Source organism: Apteryx mantelli, chromosome 4 (assembly GCF_036417845.1).
Source record: "Apteryx mantelli isolate bAptMan1 chromosome 4, bAptMan1.hap1, whole genome shotgun sequence".
In the NCBI taxonomy this organism is placed as follows: Eukaryota; Metazoa; Chordata; class Aves; order Apterygiformes; family Apterygidae; genus Apteryx; species Apteryx mantelli.
In genome coordinates this window covers 26,650,978-26,666,656 of record NC_089981.1, presented here as the reverse complement: position 1 = coordinate 26,666,656, position 15,679 = coordinate 26,650,978, and the positions used below count along the sequence as shown (strand labels likewise).

Genomic DNA, 15,679 nt, shown 5'->3' with positions numbered 1-15,679 from the left:
ACATCGTCATTTAGATCATACCAGTGGAAACCATTTTAAGCAAAAAATTTTATCTGCAGGTCAACATTTGCAATGGTAACAGTTAACATTTGTAGGGCAGAGGTGGCAGGCGTAAATAAAATATTTACAATTAAAAAATGTTATCCATCTAGAGTTCTCAAGATCACAGACATTCAGGGCAGGTTTTATCTGCCAAAATGTAGACAATTACAGTGCTGCTCTCATCTGAGCCAGCTGTAGAAACCTCCTTCCAAGCACTTTCTGATGTAATCCATCTCATTCGAAAAGTAGACATCTAAATTAGATTAGTTGAATCAACTCATAAAGGTGCCTATCTTGCTCCACTGACTATAACTTAAAAAAAAAAAAAATCCAGATAATGAGCTCGGATGCAAATATCTATTTAAAACATAGACGTCTAGTGTGAGATGAATCCTTCCTTTAAGGTTCAGCAAGCAAGAATTCACTATAACTCACCAAATGAAGAAATGAGAGTGTGAATGCAAGTACAAAATCTTGTGGAATCCCATATGCAGGTTGCGAACGCCTCAGTAGCCAAGCTCTACACCAACTTGGGAGTCAAACCAACAGGTGGTATTTTCAAAAATCGTAACAATGTAATTTTGCAAATTGTATTTTAGGAACAGCAACCCATTAGCAAGTGGCAATATAGTCATGCCAGTAATAATAATGATCTATTCGCAAGCTACAAATCTGCTCTTTCCCATCTCAATGAGTGCACTGAAACTGCTTATTTAAAGTACGGCATACAAGCCACCAACACTGCTGTTGCTGTCACTGAAATTCAAGCCAATTCTGAACGGACCAGAGAACAGGAGCACTCCTAAGAAGAGAGGAGAAGGCTTTGTGAGGACAGCAGCCCAACACAGGGTTTACCTGGAGGACCAGGTGTCTGCCACCATTGCTTTTCCTCAATTACAACTTGAACAATTACCTGTCCAAAAGCTTCTCTAGATAATGTCACAGAAAGCACATTTTTCCATTTGTGATCACACAGTTTTAATTAAGCTTTCAAGGAAGCAATACCACAACTTTGATCCCATTTTATTTATGTATTGTTTATCTGGCACAAATCCTTTCCTTCTAGCTTTTATAAGCAAGCTCAGGTCCAAGAGATTAAAATGATCTACAGCAAGTCCTTAAAATCCCCTGCCGACCTTTAATGTGTGACAGCTTCATCACCTCAGTTTGAGTCTGTTTACCTTACCTCTCAGGGACCGGATATCCCATTTCAGCATTTAGTTACCTTCAGGAACACCCAGTTTCAGCAAAGAGCAGATTAAGACACTTTCTGTGTATAATGCTGCCTGACTAAGCTACTTCTGTTGACTAGCCAGTCTTACAATAGTAAGCACAAAAGTGCTTTTGACTTGATTCTCCTTTGTTCTCTTTCCAACCTATACACTTTCAAAAGTGGTAGAAAAGGCAGACTTGCATTGTTTTTATTTAACTTGCAAAAGCACATTACTTGCCTTTTCTTAATCTCTTCTTCTCAGAAAGGTCCCATTTCCCTGCTCAAGGCAACCGAAACTGGAGTAGAATTCTGCTCCCCCTGAAACACCTAACAAAGAATGACAGTCTCCTACTTGGCCTCCTCAGAATCAACCTGAAGAACTAGACTTAATACCATTAAGAAAGAACACATAGCCAAGGAAAACATTTGGCCTTTGAAGAAAGAAACCTTCTCTTCTTCCCCATGGGAGCTTGAGCTTTAGATTCTCTACAATGTCCACACCACAAACTATGGAGTTTTATCCTGTATGACAGTCACACAATACATACTGTTGTCCACATACACCTGGGGGCTGGGGGAGAAGAGGAGGGAGAGCTTACCATACTCTGAAAATCTGTAGTCTTTCCATCCTATAGATAATCTGATTAGATTATGTTTCTTCCTTTCCTACAGTAGCAATTTTATAAAGAGAGCTACCTTTACCAGAAAAGACAAAAATGAAAATTTAATTTTTAACAATCTGGAAATTAATTTGCCTAACAAAAACATTAAGAATACCGAGAGAGAAATTATCCCACTGGAATGGCTTTGATCTACAAACCAAGACAGGGAAACGCAGATTGAAGAGATTTTCCACCAATCCACAAGAAACTGTTTCACAGTAGATTAAACAGTGCACACAGTAGTGTGCAGAGAGAGAGAAAGCACTTGACAGAACTACAGAGAAAGATAAGCTTTATACATTTAACAAGACCATCACTCTTAGATAATCATGCAATACAGAACAATAAATGTACATAAAATTTGTAAGAATTGATTACTTTGCCATCTAGCAATTTCTCTCCACTTCCTCCTGAAAAAAAATTACTGTCAAGAAATTAAGCTTTCAGTTGCCAGTAGTATTAAGATTAATGATTAACTCCAACTGGAAAAAGAAAAAAAAATCCACAAGAAGAAAAAAGGTTTTTTTTAAAAGTGTTAGGCTGTTGCCATGGAAGAACTTACACAGCTAGCAAAACAGACAGTAAGCCGACTGAAACAGAAAAAAGTATTATTATTCTCCTAAAATAATGTGTTTACTGGCAAACACTGGTGATCCAAACTTTTTGAACCTGAGATGTAACAGAAAATACCAAACAAAATTAAAGACAAATTTAGGTACTCATATATAGCATTTCAAGGATAAAATCTTACCATAACAAATTTGCATCAGACTAGAATATAACCAAATTCAAGTATTCAAATCTCTTAATAGCTAACTGATATCCTTAGTCTATTTTAAATAACAAAGAAAAATATGTAGAGTATGTAGAATTACTTGAAACTTTCCAACATGTGAATGGAGTTAACACAGTCCTAACAGTGTTCACAGATTCATCCTTACAAATAAGTGGATAAAGCATTAATCTTGTGCATTCAGAAACATTAGTTCAAAATCACTAATTCCAAAGAAGTCTGATATCAAAATGTCTTGTATTCATAGCACTGCGGGTTTTTTTTTTTTTTCTCCAATTTCTCAATTGTTTTTTTGATGCCTCCCCACAAGTGTGTGCATGCATGCACAAAACTGCAGTATGTACATTCAAGGATCCAGGCCTTTGCAAGTCTTTGTGAAATACTTAAAAATAGCATTCTATATAATACTTCCTGTCAAACAGCTCCCCACTGCACCTAAACTGCACTAGTATGTTTACAGGAATCACATTTTATTAGCTAAAGGAATTAAATGGCCAATATTTGTTTTATTAAAAATAAAAACTAAACAAAACACTTCAATAATTTCACAGCAGCGGCCCATATTGAAAGTGCAATACTCATGACAGTATAAATTCCTTTTCGCTAAAGGACCATAAAGACTAGTCCACTTAAAAGACCCATATTTGTACCAACGCCTTTTAAAGAAAGGTTCTTTTGCTGGAACCAAATAGCGACATGTTAATCTAGTTTTAATATTAACAAATCTCCCATTCAGCTAGCTATAAAATTAACTGCCCTAATATTTCTATACATATAAATATGCCAGATGTTTATCTGGGAGTAGCTTGGGTTTTCTCCTTTCTCTCCACTCTGATTTTTTTGCTGCTATAGTAACCAAATGCAATAGATGAAATAAAACAGCTCGCTCGCTCTCTAAAGATGATGCACAGACTGGTCAGTTGCATGAAAACAGGCAAAAAACAGAGGATAACATTTATTAGATTAAACACAGGATACATATTTTCTACACTTATGCTTAAGTGTTGAAGTACTATCATCTCATTCGCAAACACAGTACTATTGCTAATATATTTTTAAACTTTTAATACACAACTACTAGTATTTAGTAACAGATCCAGTTAGAAATGTTGCTATCAAGGCTATCTTGTCTATTCCTTCCTTTCTGCACACAGTTAAGGATTGCTACTTAAAGAAAGATAACAGGGAAGGAATCTAAACATTACATACATCTATCCTAAACAATTCTAAAACAGAAGATTTTTTCAAAGAAATGCATATCTATTGAGGTGGTTGCACAGGTTTTAGATCTAACGCCTGTTCAGCAGCCACATCCTTAATGCACATTTTTCTACTGGTTGTTTAGGGAAGGTCCCCTTGTGGATTAGGAGTTCCTTAGAAACACAAAAACAAAGCACAAAGAGACGGTCATGAAATGCAGGGAGGCTATCAGAGGGGTTTCCCATACACCTAAGGCATTGAAATTATTTTGAAGCGATCTTGGAAACTGAGAGATGACCAAGTTAGTAGAGGTCAAAAATTATTCTGGACACGAATTGAAATTCTGACACAACAGGTCAGAAGAATAAAGTCTTCAGATATGAGTAATTATGTGATAAGATGTCAAACTAAATGCAGTGTCAACAGGAGAAAACAAATCCAAAGGAGGGAGAAATTAACTTAAAAACACCTCTGCTGCTTTTATCAGTCAAAATGATCTTGGTAATTTGAGGAAAGGATTTTTTTTTTTTAATCTTAGCACAATGAGTAGCAGCAGTCAAAGTATGTTAAGAATTATAAGAAAAGGAATAGAGAAGAAAAAGTAAAATTAAATTATTATAAAAGTCAATAATGTGCTCATATTGATTATTGCATTTATCTATAATCACCTCATTAGACAAAAAGACAAAATAAACCCCAAAGCCTCATACAGAAAGGCTAGCTCTCAAAACAAGGCTATTCAAAAGTATAGACTGACTTTGCTTATAATAAGAGACCACAGCTTCTAAGCTTAGAAATTGAGAGGTGAGAATTTGACAGTGGTCTGGTAAACTACGAATGGGTTAGAAAATAAGGAATTATTATTTCTCAAAACAAAAATCTAAATAAAAACACCTTAAGGAAGCAGAAACAGCAAAAGGATCAAAAGATAAGGTAATTTAAACATTACAGGTTACAAGCAATACTCTATTTCATCCTCCCATCACAGTGGATTTAAGGAAATAGGGTTTTGGCTTAAAAAACAAGATTAATGTGATACTGTATAAAAGGGGAAATGCCTTGGGAAAAAAATTAGTGAGATATAGTCTCAGCCTTCCAGTGAAAGAATCCAGTTCTCATTCTATCAAGTGAGGCAAGGGCTTCTGGTTCATACCTGACTCATAACTAAGCTAGGATGATATCATTCAGTGATATCATTTTCCCAAGCTTCTTTTCACATCTTATGTGCCAGAACTTCCTGGATGAGAAAAGGCCAGAGCAGTCTATACATTTATCATCTCCAGATTACCATAAATTACTTCTCTGATGTTAAATGTGATCTCTTAATAGATATGCTTGCTGCAGCCTGAACAAGCTTGTGCTCAAGTCTCCCCAGCAGCTCCCAGTCATCATCAGGTAACAATTCCAGGCTTTGGCCCTAATCTTAAATTAAAATCAACCTGCAAGTAATAAATCAAGTCACAACAGCATTAAAGATCAAATTCCTGTTTATGAACCCCTTAAGAGTGCTATTACTTTAGACAAGATTCTTGAGGTGCAAGAAAAACGCACTCTTGGTCAAAGGGATCTCACAATGCAAACGTTTCCAGAGATTAGGCAAATCCAGAGACTACCTTGAGCATTTTAAGAGACTCCAACTGTGTCCTCCTTGCAAAGCCATTTTATCATGGGATACAATATATGATACCAATTCCAAACGCATGATCTACAACCCTGATTCCAAACAAATCCTTGATGCCTTAGGAAAAAGATCCCAAACCACCCCACAGCCCCACTAGAACTTCAGTGCCTAGAGACAGGGAGGTGGTAACAGCTCCTTTAATTTCAGCAGGGAATTCCACCTATGTAAACAGTTTCATTTGACAGGCACTCAGATACTATGGGCATGAACAGCATGGGTATAAAACCTATACTGGTGCACAGAAGAGGTACACAACTAAGGAAAACAGTGCATCTCAGGCACTGTGAAGCGCCCTCTTTAAAACAGTTTAAACTGAGACATTAAAAATGTCTCATTTTAAAAACACTCTACTCTGTAAGCATTTTAAGCCAATTATAAAGCTAAGAAAAATGTTTTTACAAAGACTGTTTTCTGAGTAGTCCCTACAAGTACGTATTCCTCTCTACATCTCTCCAGTTATTCCCTCTTCACTTGGAATAAAAATTACTTATTCTACTTCACTGTAAGATTTTTTTCCCTCTTTTTGAAACCATCTCAGTGCAAGTAATTAAAAGCTACAGATGACAAGCCATATCAGTTTGGACTGTCCATTTGACTGCCCTCCAAATATTCCAAACACCTGTTTTCACACGTTTCTGATATATATCAAAGAGCATTAAAAATATGCGCCACCACTCACTTGTTCTTTCAATTCTGGTTTGGTGATTATAAAACCCGAAACAACCCAGGGAAGTGTGACCAACCCAGGGAAGAGCTTCAGGGAGTGCTACCCAAACCCCTCTTCCCTAACACTGTATGAATTTTCTTTACACTAAACTTGATTGGACCTGTCCAACAGATTAAAAAAAGAATATCAATTAACGGATGGAGGTGGGAACACACATATAGAGCAGCTGTTGTCCTTGCTGCCTTTGAGATGTGCTCCATGGCAAGATACCTGTCCTCCTTGCTGAACGACTCGAGCAGCTTGCTTCCATACCTGCAAAGAGCCAGCCGCCGTCAGAGCACCATGCCACGCGCATACCCCACAACGCTTGGTGTGACCTCTGGCTCGGTAACTAGCCCACAGCTCTCCGCACCCAACCACAGGCCTCTCCGACACACTGCAGGATAGGCCCAACGTTCTTCTAGTTCATACTGGTTCTCAACATGGGCGTTAATATAGGCCCAACTCTTAGATTTGCTTTGGGCTTAATAACCACTTTTTTTAAATGCAATACTAATTTAAATTAAATGCAAAATAAAACAAATGTCGCATAATATGAAATAGAAGGTGTTCAAAATAGTGAGGGCAGCCTTACAAACCACCACATCCAGGCTACTACAGCATGATGCCAGGTGCAAATTAGCATACGGTGTGGATGATGATGGTAGTAAACCCTTACGGTGGAAGAGGAAGTGATCCAAACCAAGAGCAAAGACTTACCCAGCTATACAACCACTTTTCACCAATTCAATTTTTCAACCAATTTCACTTTTTTCATCAGTCAATTAAGATAAAATACACTGGAAGCTAATATATCTCATTTTATTTCTCTGGAATAGATTTCAACTGTAGAACGAGAATTTTTGAATAAATACCAGCCCAAGAGGCATCTAAGGCAGAAAATCTAAAGCATAAAACCCCCAAGGGATTACGACGGAAACTGGCAATACTTTGTATATTTCAGTTTCAATATAAACCTTTCAGTTTCCTACAAGGGCATTTGATTTTTCTGTTCTGTGTATTTGACATTTATATAAAGCTAAAGCATCAAAGGACCTTTTTTTTAATTTGGCAAAGATTTCAATGCTAGCTCTTATACGGAACAGTGCTAGAATCAGAAATATACTTTCATAATGAGAATTAAATTTTTAAGTATCAATCATTTGTATGGTATTTTTGCCACAGTACTGGAAGAACTGTCAAACTACTAACCTACTACAGGTAAAAACGCTACTGTTTTAAATCTCTAAACATGGGTATGAAACTACTTACTCGTCTCGCAAAATAAATTCAATATTTTCTGGAGAAACCTGTCCTGTCACAGGATGTCTAAATGATGTGGTCTGCTGATTATGGCTGAAAGGAGAGAGAAAAAAAAAGTTAATATTAAGTGCTAAACTCAGTAGAATATATCCATGATCCCCAAGAGGCAGGACTGTTTCTACTGATGTTTTCCTGCTGCTACTCCAGAGATGAAACGTATTTCTTTGGTACTTTTCAAGCCAGAAATATTTTCAGCTCCTTCTTGCATTCTTGTTGAATCTGCCAATGGCATGCTGCACCATTTAATTATTAACTGGGCTAATGTTTTAGAAGTAAGCTAGTTGCAATCCTTCGTTTGAGAGAGACACTGGAATTTCTGATTATTTACACCTGACTGTTACTAGATTATTTAAATACTAACACAGAAACCACAGGATGTAAATTATTGATTTGTATTTCTGTAAATTTCACAAACCAGAACCAGCAAAATAGTGTAGAACATTGCTGGACAATTCACAGTTCTACACAAAACTAATATTTAATGAGACCATACAGAGATACTTTGTGGAAGCCATGTTACATGCATTTTTTTTTTCCTGGTACAGCATATCTTCAGTGATTTTTCTTTGCAACTCCATACACAGCATCATGTTCAAATTAGTTGTTCAGTTGTACAACACACATAAAACAACATAACTCAGCATCTCATCTGAGTTGAACTAAAATTGAGATTTTCCATCAACTTTGCCTTCGGAGTACCACCATTTGGAGGTTTTGCTGTCCTCTGTGAAACATCACAGTCCACTAAACACAATTATTTTATCAGTCTGTGTAACTGCACTCATCAAATGCAGAAGCTTTGAACCTTTACTTAGAAGTTAATTTCTCTGTTTACAAAGCGATAACAACAATAAAGTCTCAAGCAACAATGATCTTGTAAACTAGTTCTAGTGAAAGTTATCCTTCCTTTCCACGTACAGACTACAGAGAGACCTGGCCCTGCTGCTCTTCAGACACAGAAGGTTAACAAGCCCCCTGGTAGTCAGCCACCTCTGTTTCCTCCAAACAGCAACTGCTGAATAAGCTTCTATTGTCCAGAAACCTATTGTGTATCACAGGCCCAATAAAAGAGACTTAATAAAAGCACACTTGATATGCTGCTGCCATTCTTCATGCCCGTTAGTCCTCTCTCACTAGAGAAAGGCCCAATGCTCTTGGCAAAACTGGAGAAAGCTCATGACACTTCACGGTGCAAGTTCTGAAAGCCACCTAACTTGTATTGGTACAACGACACCCACTCAACATGCCAAACTACCTTTCAGACATTAACAATTTTCTGTGTGGTTACATTACAGGGTTTTTTTGGCAGTTATCTTTTCATTATAACAGTTTTATATTATTCTGATTTTGTACAATTATTAATCAACAGAACTGCCAACAGAAAGCAAATAGGAAAAGATGAAAAATCTGCAAGAAAATAAAATTCATAACTGTCTACCACTACCACCATTTTTAAATTACATTTCAGATTGCTAAAAGTAATTCTGAATTTCCAAAGTTACAGAACACTGTTTTCCAAAGTTTTCCATTGATTTGTCATAGTGAAGTCTCAGACTTTTCATAATAGCATCACAGTCCAAATTTCTCTGAAATCAGATATAAATTCTACCATTTTGCAGTATACATACACAACATTTACAAAGGCAAAAATTGCTAGCGACCCACTCTGTTTGCTAACACAGATGTACTATAGCATTTCAGAAAGACTCAAGCCTCTGACAAAGTAAATAATGTTAATGTAGGGCTACATAAAATATACAGTTGCTTATGTCTTCCTTTACCAAAAAACCCCTAGGTAAATCCACAACCACCAGAACTAAATTGGTGTTGTGTGGCTGATTATGTCGAAATTTAAAAACGAGCTGACCCCACAGACAAAGCATCACACAGGAGAAAAGAAAAACAACCTCTGGTCCCATAAGCTTTTAATTGGTGAAGGGTTGTGTTCACACTACGTTCTCTCCTTTATTCGAAGTGTTAGCATGGCTCCTTTAAAGGGCCCCCTTTTCACAAATCTCTCAAGAATTTCATTCTTCCAGGACCTCTACCATCTGGCTAACATCAAGCACATTCGACAGCATGCTGCTTGAACATCTAACGTAACCTCTGAGCTGGCCCTGCTTTAAATGGCAAGGAACAGGGGCGGGGACTGGCCCAGATAACCTCTTTACAAACTATCTATCTACATAATTTTTTCTTTTGTAATGATCCTGCTGAGTGGGACCCAGACATCTGTATCCTTTGATAGCACCTTACTGCTTGGCATCAGAATACAGCCTAGATGATCTCACAAGTATTACTGATTAAGCAAGTTAGCAAATGTAACACTGCCTATCATTTGCTTGCACTAACCTAACCTATAGTATTGTGAAATGTAAATGATTTAAATACACAAAAAACAGGCAATTACAACCCAGTCTCCAATCACATAACACAGTTCACATGGGCAGGCCTTTTTGCATGCATGGATTCTTTTGTAGAACTCATAATTAACATGACATCACCTATTCCCCCCCGCTTTCAGTTGATTTTTTGATTTCGTATTTGAGTCAAAGCCAAATTTTCATAATTAGCTTTTGGCCACGGCTAATAATGATGGCCTTTCGATTTAAGTCAAGAAAATTTATATATTGCCTCAAGTAATTCAAATGCCTGGACAACTGGATCTTGAAATGTGTGAATCGAATAGTGATTGATTCTACAATCACATTAACAAGTTTATAGGTGTCAAGAAATATTCATGTTGTCATTGGACAGGCTATCTGATAAACTATTACAAGCCAGGCCATTTCTATAACACCCCATTTCCATGTAGGCTGACTGCTTTACAGTTACCTGCAAGACTAGGTAAGCACCTTTATGCGGACTCCCCCAAATGGTCATGGTAGGTACGGGAGAGCACCCACACTTCTAGGGAGGACGCTGGTGCAGGTGCAGCTCATGGAAGAACTTGTGCAGTGAAGAACTGCTGTTTGGCCAGTGAGTTGTTACTCCAAATAGGAGAAAGTGCTTGTACCTAACCAAACAGCTGGACATTCTATTTACTTTTTTCCCATAATCTATTTCTAAAATACATACATAGCTTCAAAACAGCTTAAGCTTTGCTTTCTGAGTATTTTTTAGACATTAAGTTTTAGAACTGGTTGCAGAGTATTAATGAATGGTCCAACATAATTAGTTCCATCAATGTTCTGTGAAAAAATATTATTCTAAGAAAAGTGTAGTGTAATACAAAGATATTTTGGAAGAATTTGGGCCAATACTAAATGTATTACACAAGCAACAGTATCCACTGCAAGACAAAAAAAGCTTCTTTTCAAGATACTGAAACATTATCCATAATTGAAAATAGTAGGGTGCCTCTTCAGAGTAGTGGCAAAACTCTTGCTCCACTGAAATGAATGTCTCATAGACTACAATAAGGTCAGAATTTCACCCTCTCATACAGTTTAACTGGCATCTTAACCTATGAACTAATACCTAAGTATCATGGAGTAAAAGTGATACTCTCAAGATCTGTATCCTCCTTAGAATATCACCCTGAGAATTCACAAATTTTTAGTTATTTAGTCTGTAACTCTCTTACCTTGGGCGGGTATGTCAGTAACCACAGTCAGTCAGCACAAGTACCTGTGTTTAGAAAGACTGCTAAGAGGACTGCTGGCCTGACATCAGATTACAGCACATATTCCCACTTTTCTCTGTAAATGGTTGCAGACAACCAAAGTCTGAAAATGCCATAGTCAAAAGAGAGAGTAAACTGGCAGGCATGCTCCCATGTAGCGTCCTTCCTTCAACCCAGCTCATTAACGAAGAAATTAAAAGGAAACTGCAGGTTCCTTCAGAATTGGGTCAGTTGTTCTTCTCTTTCTAATGAAGTACCAAAGACAACAAATACTATCCAATACTACTAGAAGCAGGAAAGAGTTCATCATTAATGAATACCTTTTTAAGAACAAATCTAATAAACCTATGGTAAGCTAAAATAGAGAACTCCACAGAATCATTGCAGATATTTTCAGTCATAAAAAGAATACCATATGAAAGGACAAATATACTATCACATCACAGGATCAGCACAGATCTTCCTGATGAATACAGAGTGAAGTCATCTGCTGATCCACAAAGCCTTTTGACACACATCATAAGACACCATCAGAATTCTATTAGCACACAAAAAGCATATGCAAGTACCTTGAAATTAAGGAAAAAAGCATGGCATGAGACAAGGAAATCCTTACAAAATGGGACGTTTCTCAAAAGTGAAATTTCATTCTGTTTCCTTATTTCTACAACTTAGAAAAATTACAGTTCTTGCCTCCAAAACTGGGAAGAAAAAAAAAACAACAGATCATACCAAAATAACATTAAAAGGCAAAAGACTACATCATTGTATCACATCATCTTAACTCAGACTGGGAACTCACTTAAGTCTGTTTCCTTCTTTCCTACTCGCATATTGCAAGCTAGTCAGGTGATTTCTCTATAAACCTCCAAAACAAAATGTAGTACTTTCAAAAATAATTACATGAATTTGGAACCATTTTACCTAACATAAAAGTAATAACAATAACAAATAGCTTAAAGCATTTAGTGAGGAAGCCCTCCAACAAGCACTGCCATATAAGCAAACAATTTTGTGCAAAAGTATTAAGGGAAACTTTATATAAAAATACTGTATGTCTCAAATTTTAAGCTATAATGAAGTTAGCTATAATGAAAAGTAATGTTTCTATGCAAACCACCTAAATTCACCAAGGGCAGCTGAAAACCCTCACCAGTTCTAAGAATGAAAGCAAACAAGAATTTTTGAGCATTCAGCTTTCCTCTAACTAGCAAGCCATTCAATGCAGAAAGCTGAAACAGTTTAATACAACGGCTATGAAAACTGAATAGAACAGCTTTCAGAAACAGCCTTTTTTTGCAGTGTAGGACATACAATCTCAAAACATTTTCTCTTCACAAGTGTTTGTGTTGAACACAGATTTCAACTTCTTACATCAAATGCATTTCTGATTTATTATTTATTGAATTTAATGTGTAATGTGGCTAAGCGATTATTAGAGGACAACACTGCAGATTGAGAGACTGCGCTGTGCTGCATTGTGTGGCCTGAGTGAGATAGTTTAAATACATTGCCCTTTTCCCCTTTCTACAAAATGGAAATGCTTTCATCTACAGCCTATACCAGTACACCATGCAAATAAAGTTTTAATTAAATACCATTTTCATATAAGATCACAAGTATCCAGTATAGGATTATAGAATTATAGCTGGTATCAACCAAAGATACAATCTAGAACACCGCATCCAGTTTTGGGTCCCCTGATACAGGAAAGACATGAATACATTGAAGCAAGTCAGTGGAGGACTACTAGGATGGTCTGGAGCATCTGCCCTGTGAGGAGAGGCTGAGGGAACTGGCCTTGTTCAGCCTGGAGAAGGGGCAGCTTCAGGGGCACCTAACAGCAGCCGGGAGGTGTGTGCAAGGAGACAGAGCTGGGCTCTTCACAGTCTTGCATGATGGGAGGACAAGAGACAGCAGGCATAAATTGAAACAAGAAAGGTTCAGACTGCACACAAAGAGAGAATTTTTCACCTTGAGGACAAAAGGATGTATCACAAGGATAGCCAAGCAGTGGACCAGGCTGCCCAGGGAGGATGCGCAGTCTCCATTCTTGGAGGTTTTCAACACCAGACTAGACAAAGCCCTGAGTACCCTGGGCTGATTTCATAGCTGACCCTGCTTTGAGCTGGAGGTTGGACTAGAGACCTCCGGAGGGCCTGTCCAATCCAAATTGTCCTACAGTCATAAGGTTGAGTGTAATTTCTTAGTTCTGCCACAAAGCAGATAAACTCCGGCAGAAAGATGTAAGAATTCCACATTACTTGGGAAGCAAAAACTCAAAATGGCATAAAAATCTGATTTCTTCCTTCACCTTTTAACCACAGCAAGTAATTAAATTCAAAGTCCGTTTACATTCTGTTTAATAAGTATTCCACAAAAGATGAGAACTTGTACAGCCTAGTGTCCTGTGGCTATGTGTTTTTTATCTAACAGGACACACGTTCCAACCAAAGCTTTTCCTATTGGTAGGGACATTCATCATGTGCATGGGTCTGTCTCATCCCCTCTCTATCCCTACTCAGATTCTCTGCTGTTTCACAGTACTGTCGAGGTTCTAGCAGTACCGAGGTAACTTGACTGTTGGTTTCTTTTCTTCACAAAACTGAGGAATCTGACAACTCAGAAACAAGTAGTTCTCTGCCAAATACAGTTGAAATTGGTCAACAGGTTTAGAAGTTACTAGAGAGTGACCAACTGCCTGTAATCATGCAGACTTCATCTCTTCAGGCATCAAGCTAAAGAATAAACAAGGATATTGGCATCACGTTCCCTGAAGTACAGTTTAATACGAACAAACCACAATTCCCAAAGCACACACCTATTCTTGTGGGTTGGCTGTTTGTGTTTACTGGCATGCGTATTCCTAAAAGTTCCTTCATTAGTAACAAACTGTTCCAGTGTATCTTGTGGTTAATTCTGAAACACTGCAAGCTATAGACTTTAAAGGACAGCTTAAACAACAAAAAAAATTAACCAAATAAAAAAATTACATCAACAAAATTATTTCCTTTGGTTTGAATAATTCTAGACTATTTTAAAGAAGCTCCTCACCTTCCAACCTCATCCAGCTAGGCATGTTAGATAAAACGTGATGCATCTCCTCAAATTAAATGCATTTGTAAAGGGAAGTATTTATTCCTGTAAAATCTAAAGTATAAAATGGACTATGGTACTTCTGAAAGGCACGTAACATCAAGCTTTTGCTCGAGGGAAGACTAGCAACACAAGACTCTCTTCCCTAGAGTAAGGAGTATAAATTAATGTATTCTATTAGATCAGCTCTTCAGAGCTTTGAGTTACACAAATACTAGTTACTTTCCTTTCCAAAGAGACCCAGCACTTACAGTGAAGAAATACTGTAATATACAAAAGCCACTGCCTTAGCGTCAGTTCACAGAATCCTACTGTAATTCATATGCGGCTCCTTCACAGGTAGCACATACATGAAGTGTACTGTACTTGCAAGCACCTCTCCTTGCAGAGGGGGGATCCTCACCAGCTAAAAAGCATTATAGCTGCCGCTGCCATTAAAAAATTTCAAAAGGTCACAAAAAGTGATATTTGCATTGTCAAGACTAGTATCTCTTAAAAATAATAACAGTAATAATTCATTCATTCAAACGTTCAATTAATATAGTATTATGAGTCACCATGCATCAAACACAGTCTTTTATACACCGTATGAAATGGTTCTGAGACCAAAGCTACAAAAGCTGATAAAACTTTAGTAAAAAATACGTTATTCACCCAAATGTTTCGATCATATGGTTACCCAGGCATACCCCCACTGTGTAGTGAGAGATACAGAATAATTCATAGCTTAAAACCAACTTCAATAAATATTTTAGGAATTAGAACTGTAAGACAGATTTAGAAAATTCTTTAAAAAAAGACTGTGCATAATTACAGTTTGTGAAATTATCCAGAAATGTCTTTTTAATTTAACAATTAGCTCTGCAGCATAAAAAAAGGATTGTTACAGCTACATCAGTTGCCGAGGACCTTAGTCAAACCTCGTCAAGGAAATAACCTAAAGGGAAACACCTTTATGGGCCTGTAGAAATACTCAATGGCCTCAAGTCAGCCAAGCAGAGAAACTCCTGTAACATTTTTAAACATAATCACACAAATATTCCTACAGAATTAGACCAAAGCATCCTCTTTGGTATCTATGTAATGGAAAATATAGTAAATATATATATATATATATACACTATTAGATAAGATTTCTACAACCGAACAAAAAAAAGACATTAAAATATTAAGAATTTCAACAATGTACTGAACAGTTCTGAACTCAAAGTTTTTCTGCTTTTAATACTCATATTTAACTCAATGCAGAAACCCAGGGAAATTGCTTTGAAAATTAACCATTCTGGTGCATGTAATGTCAGAGCTTTCTTTACTAGACATAAGCCAAAGAACTGACTC

The 15,679-nt window shown here is 37.1% G+C and overlaps 1 protein-coding gene across 1 annotated transcript in view; it reads right to left on the bottom strand.

The window, feature by feature from the left end:
* PLEKHA7 (pleckstrin homology domain containing A7) overlaps positions 1-15,679 on the bottom strand; it is a 158,385-nt gene that overhangs the window by 60,376 nt on the left and 82,330 nt on the right. The window contains exon 4 of the mRNA XM_067296067.1: positions 7,570-7,653. Coding sequence (XP_067152168.1) covers positions 7,570-7,653 — 84 coding nt within the window. The remainder of the gene's footprint in view (positions 1-7,569; positions 7,654-15,679) is intronic.